The sequence below is a fragment of the Anarrhichthys ocellatus genome, unplaced genomic scaffold (genome assembly GCF_004355925.1).
Source record: "Anarrhichthys ocellatus isolate YVR2014 unplaced genomic scaffold, GSC_Weel_1.0 scaffold12, whole genome shotgun sequence".
NCBI lineage: Eukaryota > Metazoa > Chordata > Actinopteri > Perciformes > Anarhichadidae > Anarrhichthys > Anarrhichthys ocellatus.
This window is the reverse complement of record NW_022280042.1, coordinates 9,983,954-9,994,887: the sequence shown is the minus strand read 5'-3', so window position 1 is coordinate 9,994,887 and position 10,934 is coordinate 9,983,954. Positions and strand designations below refer to the sequence as shown.

Below are 10,934 nucleotides of genomic sequence, written 5' to 3'. Positions count from 1 at the left end.
TGTTTGTTGATCAGAACGTCCATGAGTGACACAGTTTCACGCTTACAGGGTCTATGGGGTATTGTCAAGAGGAAGACGAGAGACACCAGACCCAACAATGCAGACGAGCTGAAGTTCCGCTATCAAAGCAACCTGGGCTTCCATAACACCTCAGCAGTGCCACAGGCTCATCACCTCCGTGCCACGCCGCGTTGATGCAGTAATTCATGCAAAAGGAGCCCCGACAAAGTATTGAGTGCATACTGTGTACTGTACATGGACATACTTTTCAGTAGGCCAACATTTCTGTCTTAAAAATCCTTTTTTAAATTGGTCTTATGTAATATTCTAATTTTCTGAGATACTGAATTTGGGGTTTTCATTAGCTGTAAGCCATAATCATCAAAATTAAAAGAAATAAACGCTTGAAATATATCACCTTGTGTGTAATGAATCTATATAATATATGAGTTTCACTTTTTGAATTGAATTACTGAAATAAATTAACTTTTCGATGATATCTAATTCATTGAGATGCAACTGTTTAATACTGTATATATATATATATATATACTGTATATATATATATGAATGTTATTTATGTCTGCCACCAGGTGGCGTCAATGTGTATTGTTTCCAAATTGAGTTAGTAAGAACTTCACCTTTATGCCACCTGTGTGCTAGATACATGCATCTATCGTGTTCTCCTGTTGGTTTGTGCATTCTGTATATGTATATAATTAATCATTAATGTACTACAAATACTGTGTTGACGCCCACAGCTGCATACGACTTGTCAGTTGAAGCATTACTACACATATATATGCAGGAATAGCAGTATTATCACACATTTTATCATGTTTTGGTGAGCAAACTAACAGGCTTGGATGCATTTGTTAATTGTTCAGAATTGTACATTTAAATAACTTTTCTCGTGCTACTGAACACAATATTCATATTTTCTCTACCACGTGTATTAAGGAGAACAACTTCAGAACTAGAGTGTGTTATTTTTATAGAAGCTCAGAACCCGACATGTTATACATGTTTTCACAAAAACACAAATGTATGAGTCACAACAATAAAAACGTTGGAAGCAGAACTCAGTGTTGTTAATCATGTTGCAACCTCCAGATTTATCTTGTGACCCATTAGAGGTGTCTTGGTGCAACATATTATTATTAATATTAGTTTAAGTATAAGTAGTATTTTTATTGTGGCTAAATCTGACACACACCTGTAGAAAAAGTGTTTCGTACTGGGGTTTTACTGTCCAATATTTCTTGATTTTGATGAATAAAGTCATATTTTCCAATCATATATTTTGGGAATAATAATTTTTATCTTATTTGTACATGGCATTGATTCATTATTCTCATCATTGCTTAAGTTTCAGTTTCAGAGTTACTTTCCCTTTCTCTGAAAACACGTGATCACTCTAAGCTCTTCCGAGCATTGGCTGTCCTCCCCCCGGAAACTGCATTATTTTGCTTTTAAACATATAAATAATACTTTACATGTAGTTCGAAACCCTTTTATTATATGAAAAATAAATACACACATGTGTGTTCTTGATTTTGTGCTTGTAACACTTAATCTACGTGAAAACAAAACGATGTGTATTTGTTATTCTGGGTAAGCTTGCTAGCTGACGGAACAGCAGTTTTACATCGTTCTGATTGGTTGTCACCAGCAAAGGGGCGGGCATATACCACGAAGCTTACGCTGTGATTGGCTGACGCTGTTTCCGTACACTACAGTAGCAGAAGTAGGCTGTGTCGCTGCTCGGGCACATTTTGGACACATTGCACACGTTTCCTCTCAATAAAAGGTAAGTTTGAACAATTACTTCCTCAACGTTACCTCCTAAACGTCGCAAGCTTCCACTTGTACATTCGCAGTTATTTTACGTCAAAATTCAACTTTTGCAAACTGAATCCGTCACCGCCCACCACTCCTGTTTTTAATTAATTGTATTTAATATGTGACACCAGGTGAATCACACGTTGGCCGAATTCACCGGTGAAAGGCAACCATTTGGATTACGTCATGTGTTTCGTGCTGTGACGCGTAATATTCATGGCAACGTAGAAGCAAACCTGTAAAAGTCACATTTCTGGAGTGAATCTGGTTTTAGGACAAAGCAGCATGGCTCGATGTGTTCAGAGACGATCTCTGCTGTGGGATGGTTGACGGCTGACGGAGGTGGAGTGATAGTGGGGGAAACGAAACCTTTGGACTTCTGCTGCGCTCACCTTTGCCAGCTTACAATGACAATAATATCAAAAATGCTCTAAGACGTCTTGGATGTTGGACTTTCCTATAGACAGTGAATGCATCTTAAAATTAAAAGGCGAAATGACACATCCCATAATAAATGTGGAGTCAGCATTTCTGATTTCCGAGTTCTCGCTCTGTAAGTAAACAACTGGTGAGGAGCTGGATTCAAACCTTCAACTCTGCTGACGTTTCCTTTTAACGGCTTTATTGGTGTCAAAAGAGTGTGTATGCACATCAGCTGATATTATCATAAGCAGTGAAGAAATGTCCAACAGGTCAGTTTGAGGTGTCTCCATTACACACTTCCTGCTCAGTTCATATTTTATTAAATGTGTTTATGGTTGAAAAACAAATACCTGCTCATAGTCAGATCTGTTTTAAAGTGGCCCCTCTATAAGTGCAGCACCGGTTAGTGTTTACCTGAACAAACCTTAAAGTTGGAGCCCTGAATCCTCATGAAGTTGCTCTCCTTCACCAGAAGATGGCGCAGTGGTGCCAGCTCCAAATGCTGGACTGTAAGTACCTGGAGCAGGTGGACCAGCTGTACGACGACTCGTTCCCCATGGACATCCGGCAGTACCTGAGCAAGTGGATCGAGAGCATCGACTGGTGAGAACACCAGCACTTTATTTTCTTGTCCTGTCCTGTGTTTTATATCAGAGAATGAACTGGATAAGCGACCGGTTGCACATCTGTAGTAGTAGTGCCGTGTTCTGTGCCTCCTCAGGGACACGGTGGCGATTCAGGACTCTCTGGCCACCGTTCGGTTCCACGACCTGCTGGCTCAGCTGGACGACCAACACAGCCGCTTCGCCCTGGATAACAACTTCCTGCTGCAGCACAACATCCGCAAGATCAAGAGGAACCTGCAGGTCCGACTCCCAGCCGGGCCACAGACCGTGAACTCTGTGAAGTCTTTTAGCTGTGAGTTAAACTCTGTGTGTCTCTGCAGGATCGGTTCCAGGAGGATCCGGTCCACATGGCCATGATCATCTCCAGAAACCTGAAGGAGGAGAAGAAGATCCTGGAAAGCGCCAAGACCACCGAGGTAAAACATCCTCTGGCTCTAATTTGTAAATGTTTGAATTATTTTATGATATTCAGTGAAATATTGAAAGCCAAAGCTTCAAATGTAAAGGGGCACGTTTGGTATGTTATTATTATTCATTTCAGTTATGCAACAATTCCCTAAATAGTTCTAGGAACGCTTTGTAAGTTTTCTCTAAATATAGTTAAAATGTGTTCTTCTAATAAATGTATGATAAATACATATTTACTCTGGTTTTAATGGAGCATTTCCTCTCTGGAACTTCTCTAACTGTGTTCATTTTACGACAAAGTACAATAAAGTTTCCCCCTCACGTCTGCAGCAGGAGGGGGAGGGGACGGTGTCGGCCATGGTGGTGGAGAAACAGAAGCTGGACAACAAAGTGAAGGAGATGAAAGACCGAGTTCAGGTGGAACGCCATGGAACAATGTGTCACATGACACCGTATACATGGATTTAAAGTGGTTAAAATGTCATCAATGGATCTAACTTCTTTTCACATGTTCTTCTGATTCAGATGGCGGATCAGAACATTAAGAACCTGGAAGATGTGCAGGACGAGTATGACTTTAAAGTCAACACACTGAAGAACAGAGGTGAGAGAATGTGTGCTTTATGAGGCAGCAGCAGACCAGCAGCTCTTCTGCTTTTAGAGGTAGAACTTCTCAATGTACAGATCATAGATCACAGAAAGACTGTCTGACGGCAAGGTGACCAGGTGAACGTAGAGTTCACTTTACGGTTTTATTTCTGTTTCTGTAGAGAATGAAATGAACGGCATGACACCAAAGGAGCTGGAGAAAGAGAAGATGACGGTCGGGAGGATGTGCCTCGACCTGAAAGCCAAACGACAGGTGAGCACACCTGACAGGCGAGCGCAGCACTTTGTGGTGACGCTTGGAAGATGATCTGAAGTGTGTCTCTCTGCCGTTCCTCAGGACGTGGTGACCCAGCTGACCGACCTCCTGAACGTCGCCCAGGTGCTGCTGTCGGACCTGATCTCTGAGGAGCTGCTGGAGTGGAGGCAGCGGCAGCAGATCGCCTGTATCGGGGGTCCGCCCAACGCATGTGTGGACCAGCTGCAGAACTGGTGAGTCCTCCTGTCCTCCCACAGCCTCAGACACACAGAAACAAACAACAGACTCTCTCCCTTCTTCTTCTTTCATCCCTCCTTTTAATCTCTTCTTCCTCCTCTCATCCCTCTATCTCCCTTTTCTACTCCTCCAATTCTTCTTCTGTTTCTTCCTCCTCCTTCTCTTCTTCTTTCTCTGCCTTCCTCCTTTTTCACATTCTTCCTCCTCCTCCCTCGTCTTCCTTCTCCTCCCCTCCTCTTCTCTCATTCTCCTCTTTCCGCTACTCTGTCTTCTCCCTGCACCTCCTCCTTCTCCACTTACTCTACGTCCTATTCGTCCTCACTCTTCCCTCTCCACCTCCTTCTTTTCCTCATCTTCTTCTTCCTCTCCTCCTCCTCTCTTATCCCCCTCTCCTCCTCCTCCTCTTCCTTCTCCTCCTCCTCCTGCAGGTTCACATCGGTAGCAGAGAGTCTCCAGCAGGTCCGTCAGCACCTGAAGAAGCTGCAGGAGTTGGAGCAGAAGTTCACATACGACAGCGACCCCATCACACAGAAGAAAGCTTACCTGGAGGCCCGAGCCCTGGACCTCCTCAAGAACCTCCTCTCCAAGTAAGGAACCTCCTCCACACGCGCTATAGATCACCTCGTTCAGCTGTTGAACGACTCAAACTTAAATTAAATCTATAATAATGGTGTGTGTGTGTGTGTGTGTGTGTGTGTAGCTCTCTGGTTGTAGAGAGACAGCCCTGCATGCCCACCCACCCACACAGACCCCTGGTGCTGAAAACAGGCGTCCAGTTCACAGTGAAGCTCCGGTGAGAAACTGAGCTTCATGTCAACAAACACAAGAAACTTAAAAGTAGTTTTATTGAATCTGTTGACTGATTTATTTCCTGTTTCCGTTGAATGTCTCGTCTCAGATTCCTGGTGAAGCTGCAGGAGTTTAACTACCAGCTCAAAGTCAAGGCCATGTTTGATAAGTAAGCTGCGTTCAAACGTTCACAAACGGTCGTGTCGTGTTTGTTTGAACATGTTGATTAATGAATCTTCTTCTGTTCCTCAGAGATGTGACAGAGAAGAAAGGGTACGTCTCCAATACATTTTATACATTTATATTGTGTCAAGTAACAATGCACGCATCTGCCTTCCTCCTCTTCCTCCTCCTATTTGAATTTAAATTAGCTTTGACGTTCACGGCTATAATGAATATTAATATTTCTATTGTCAGGTTTCGGAAGTTCAATATTTTGGGAACAAACACCAAAGTGATGAACATGGAGGAGTCGAACGGCAGCCTGGCAGCAGAGTTCAGACATCTGGTAAAACTTTCACACCTTTATGTTTTAAAACCAGGAATTCAACTCCGTGGTTTTACCGGTTCAGCTAGTTTTTCACGGTAGGATTAGAAAACTTAAAAACGGGAAATGTAGGATTTTTAACTTGGGGTGAAGGCGAGTTCAACCTAAAATAGAAACCACACACGACAAAGACTTGTAAAAAGTGTAAACAAACAGGAACATCTGGACACTTCTGGAGGAAAATATGCTTTTATGACACAAACTGTTTCTGTAACTTCTTCTTGTTCTTCGCAGCAACTGAAAGAGCAGAAAGTTGCCGGCAACAGAACGAATGAGGTGAGAGCTTCAGTGATCCTGACGATGTTGTCAAGAGAAATACTACCTGTAACCGTAAACGTACCTGTTTTGCTCCTTACATCCTGCAGAGAGTTGTGTTGTAGTTTCATCCTGTGTGTTGTAGTTTTGTGGGCGCTGAATGTGTGTGTGTGTTGTGTTCAGGGTCCTCTGATCGTCACAGAGGAGCTTCACTCGCTCAGCTTTGAGTCCGAGCTGCAGCTCAACCAGTCGGGACTGAACATCAAGCTGGAGGTGAGACCAGACGACAGAACTCGTTGCTGTGGATCTGTTCTGGGTCTGTTCGTGATTATTTCCTGTTTGTTGCGTTAGGCCATTTCTCTGCCTGTTGTGGTCATCTCTAACGTCTGTCAGCTGCCCAGCGGCTGGGCCTCCATCCTCTGGTACAACATGCTGACCACTGAGCCCAAGGTGAGCGCACACACACACACACACACACAAGATGAGGTTCAGTATTTATTGATTCAGAGCCAACACACCCTCAGGGTTCTAGTCTTGGTTTAAAGGTTAAGATGAGATGAGATGAGCCTTTATTGTTCCTCGGAGGGGAAATTCAGGTGTAAATAACAAATCCAGTATCAGTCAGGTGTGCTTGACAGATGGTCGTTAATGGAGCTTCCTCTTCCTCTTCCTCAGAATCTGAAGTTCTTCCTCACCCCTCCGACGGCGAAGTGGTCTCAGCTGTCCGAGATCCTCAGCTGGCAGTTCTCCGCCGTCACCAAGCGAGGCCTGAACCAGGAGCAGCTCAACATGCTGGCGGACAAGCTGCTCGGTAGGAACCCTGACTCCTGCAGGTCTGTGACACAGAGACACAGAGAGGGTTCAATAAAGTGCTAACCTGAGACCTCCGTGTTTCTCTGCAGGAGCTAAAGCCCAGAGTAACCCAGAGGGACAGATCCCCTGGATCAAGTTCTGCAAGGTGAGATTAAAGCTTTTCTTGACTCTGCAACAATCGTAGTAAAGTGAGTATCTGTGGGTGTCTGACTCGTGGTCGGACACTATTTACTACTCGTATGTAAGATGAAGGGTTCTGTTATTCTTTCACGTGGTCTTCTTCTGTCAGGGTTTGTATTTCGTTGTTCTGAACTCCTTTTATTCTGTCCAGCAGCAGAGTGCCAATGAGAAAGCCTTTCCCTTCTGGTTGTGGATCGAAGGAATCCTGGATCTGATTAAAAGACACCTGCTGTCCCTCTGGAACGACGGGTGAGTGCCGATACCACGCTGTAGAAAATCTTTCAATAAAACTGGAGGACCTCGGATCTTTACTTCAGGACTGGTCTCCTTCTCCCTGCAGCTCCATCATGGGCTTCCTCAGTAAGGAGAGGGAGAAGGCTCTGCTCAGCGATAAGTGTCCCGGTAACTTCCTGCTGCGCTTCAGTGAGAGCAGCAGAGAGGGAGCGATCACCTTCACCTGGATCGAGCACGACGTCCACGGTGAGCAGAGATCATTTTATTCATAGTTTTACAAATTGGTTCACTCATTTTGTAAACCACACTTCCGTGGTTTCCTGCAACAAATCCTCTCTCGTCTCACACGTCTGTCTCTATGAACCCAGACAAGCCGCTCTTCCACTCCGTGGAGCCGTACACAAAGAAGGACCTGTCCGCCGTCTCTCTGCCCGACATCATCCGCACCTACAAGGTGATGGCGGCCGAGAACATCCCGGAGAACCCGCTCCGCTTCCTCTACCCCAACATCCCAAAAGACAAGGCCTTCGGGAAGTACTACCCCAAACCCTCAGAGAGTAAGTCACCAGACCACAGCGTGCAGAGAGGAGATATTATTCCACCCTTCTTTTGATATCAGTCAACTTGTTTGAAGCATTTAAAAGAGATAAAACACACTGAAAGTACGTTTTGCTGACAAGACTTTTGCTTAAACTTGTATATTCACCCAGTGAGAATATGTGCACGATTGCACCAGACTTCCTCCATGTTTTAATGTTTTAATCTGTGTTCGCCCTCCAGCTCCAGAGCCCATGGATGTGGAGAACGGTCCGGAGAAGACCAGCTACATGAAGACAGTGCTCATATCTGTCTCAGAAGTGTAAGCGGTATTCATGATGATTAACGTCGTTCTATCTTATCAGTAACAGATTGAGTCAATATCGATGTTCATGTGTCCAGACATCCGTCCAGACTGCACGACAACATGATGCCGATGTCTCCCGATGACTACAAGGTTCTGACTCAGTACGTCAGTCCCAGAGACATCGACGCTGTGGTGAGTTCTGCTTCCTGATCACAAGTCGCCGCATTGCACCGCTGACTCGGCCGTTAATGTCGGATGATATGGCAGGCTACAACAGAACCAATGGTGGTGTTGTTAAATCTGAGCTGGACTTCTGTCTGTCCAGCTGTAAATCTGTCTGTCTGTCTGTCTCCTTGCTCTGCTTTCAGGCAAACAATCTGATTTCTGGATTTGGAGAGTTTGACGTTCAGGTAGATGCAGCTTTAATCTGTTGCTCTACGCTTAGCGTGTGGTTGCATGAAGTGCTGTGGCTTTGAAGAGGGCAAAGATAACCGCTTCATTTATAAATATGTATCGTACACTTCAACTGATCTTGATTCTTACAGGTGTCTAACATACAGCCACTCCTTCTACAAGCTCCTCCCACTTTAAACATCACATCTGTCTCTTTTAATGCTGTGAAACCACTGCTAGCAGTACTTTGCTTGTAAGCTAGTGTTTGTTGCTTAGCTCTGTGCCTCTTTAAGAACTGTATCGAACACTCTAATGAGCTGTTGTCCTTCTCTTCTTCTCCAGATGAGTGCAGAGTTTTCGGATCCAAACTGAGGGCGTGTCTTCACTTCAAACTGTACTTCCTTCTTTCTTTGATGTGATCAGACGTTAGTGGGGTTGGATTCAGGTCAGTGCAGGAACCAACAGAGCCTAAAGCCCATCAGACCCGTTCATTACAATCAAAGTAATCCAGTTACTTTCTGTCAATAACTTACAGGTAGCGTTCAAATCAGCGTCCTGTCATGGAGGAAAGCCTCCAGTCTGAATCTTACACACGATATTTCTGTACATATATATTTCTTTTTGTTAAATGTGAACCTTGAAGTCCTTAATAATCCCAACTGTGACTCGGTTACAGTTCAGAGATTCTGTGAGAAGCTTTGAGCTAAAATCTTGATTTTACAGCATGTGAAATATAAACGTCTTCACACAGAGTGCTCAACCTGAGCTCTTTTATTTAAGAAACTATATCCTTGGCTTTGGGTTTCACAATTAATGGAAGCTAGTGCAATTAAACTACTTCATGACCGGATGTTCGTCGGCTTAATTGGAAATCTTTGAATGTCTCATATTTCACAATTAAAACTGCCTTAATGAAGTGCAAGGAGTCATTGTGTGTTTCATTTAAGTTCTTATTATGAAGGTTGCACAACTACATTTAGATCGTAGTCCGAACACAAACACAAGCTGTATTCTAACGGAGGCTGGAGGATGAGGAGAGAAGCTGTTCTGAAGGCATCTGGGTCCAGACGGCAGCAGGTGAGCAGGATGTGGGTTGATGTGAACCAATGGATCAATGGACCTGGTATCAACACATCAGAACTAAAGGTGGTTTCATGTATTATGTGATATACTTCTTAGGTTAAGTTACATATATTTGGCTGCATCTTGAAATACTAACATTGAAATCTATATTATGTAAAGTGTCGGAAGTAAAACTACTCAATATGCAATTTATTGTGCTATTGGAGTTTTATTATAATCATAAGGACTTTATTTGTATTACGTTTTTCTTCACATAAGTAATCATGCTTAAACTTTTGCATTTTATGACCTAAAATATGACTTATGACAATTTTTCAACATTTTACACACTGACTTTTTATGTCTTTTTTACGACACGCTATAACTTTTTAAAGACGCACTATACTATACGCTATACGACACCTAACCCACGCTGCAATCTCAGTGCTTCAATCCTCTTTACTAACAAAACCCTTATTTCCCCACATCAGAAAACAACACGAAACACAGTCAGAGTTTATGAAAACAATGATGGGAAACGGGTTGAAAAACTTACCTCAGGAGGTTTCATGTGGAAAATGAAATAAGATAGTTTATCAGTGCAAACTTTATTTCATCCACACAGGTTGGTTTAAATGTGTTCAACTTCAAAGTAATGAAACTCATAACTCTGCTGACTTTCTTTAAATACATGGTTGCTTGTGGACTTGTTCACATGGTCCCTGGGAACGATGGAAGAGTCTTCAGCTTTGTCCAAATCCTGCATCATAACTATTATTGTATTCAATTGTATTATTGTGTGATTTGTACTTTAACTGACTTGTATCTGTCACACACTTGTAGATATTCAGCCTTACTGGATGACGTCAGTGAGGAAGAGTTAGAGCGACAGAAGGAACATCTTCTCTGTGCTGAAGCTCTGAGGTAACTTCTTCTTATATTTTTACTGTTTTTCTATACTATGACTTTTTTTCACTTTTTTCGACACGCTATACTATGTTTTTCACTTTTTTCCGACATGTTATACTATGACCGTTTTTTATGACAATATGAGCACAAATGCTGAGATCCTAAATATCTTTAAAACTGATTCTAATGGCAAAATATTATTTACACAAAGGTAAATCTCTTCCTGTTTATGATTCATTTAAAAAGAATGTGAAAACTTTAAAATACACTTTCATTACACTTTTTATTGGAAATTATTTAAAAGAATTCTCACTTTTGGTACAGTATGGAAAACTTTAACGGGACCTTCTATGGTGTACTGTATGTACTTTTTTATATCGTCATAAAAGTACAATATGGGTTTATAACATTATAGAAAAGTACAGTACGCGTTTTATAATGTCAGAAAAGTACAGTATGGGTTTTATAACATCAGAAAAGTACAGTATGCATTTTATAACATTATAG

At 42.6% G+C, this 10,934-nt stretch overlaps 1 protein-coding gene across 5 annotated transcripts; it reads left to right on the top strand.

Moving 5' to 3' along the window:
* The first annotated feature begins 1,721 nt into the window (after positions 1-1,721).
* Positions 1,722-9,375, top strand: stat1a (signal transducer and activator of transcription 1a). Of its 5 annotated transcripts, none has more exons than XM_031851790.1 (25): positions 1,722-1,810; positions 2,741-2,868; positions 2,987-3,131; positions 3,212-3,307; positions 3,630-3,716; positions 3,825-3,903; positions 4,070-4,161; positions 4,246-4,397; positions 4,830-4,988; positions 5,102-5,194; positions 5,300-5,359; positions 5,443-5,463; positions 5,608-5,698; positions 5,972-6,013; positions 6,176-6,265; positions 6,344-6,442; positions 6,668-6,803; positions 6,895-6,950; positions 7,137-7,234; positions 7,326-7,465; positions 7,588-7,776; positions 8,000-8,078; positions 8,159-8,255; positions 8,432-8,473; positions 8,799-9,375. In XM_031851790.1, the coding sequence occupies exons 2-25, from the start codon at positions 2,741-2,743 to the stop codon at positions 8,826-8,828; spliced, it is 2,301 nt and encodes a 766-aa protein (XP_031707650.1). In that variant the 5' UTR covers positions 1,722-1,810; the 3' UTR covers positions 8,829-9,375. The 5 variants fall into 5 exon arrangements, with proteins under 5 accessions (XP_031707650.1, XP_031707651.1, XP_031707649.1 ...); XM_031851791.1 differs by having other exon boundaries at positions 1,724-1,810; positions 2,738-2,868; positions 7,140-7,234; XM_031851789.1 differs by having other exon boundaries at positions 1,724-1,810; positions 2,738-2,868.
* Positions 9,376-10,934: the final 1,559 nt, after the last annotated feature.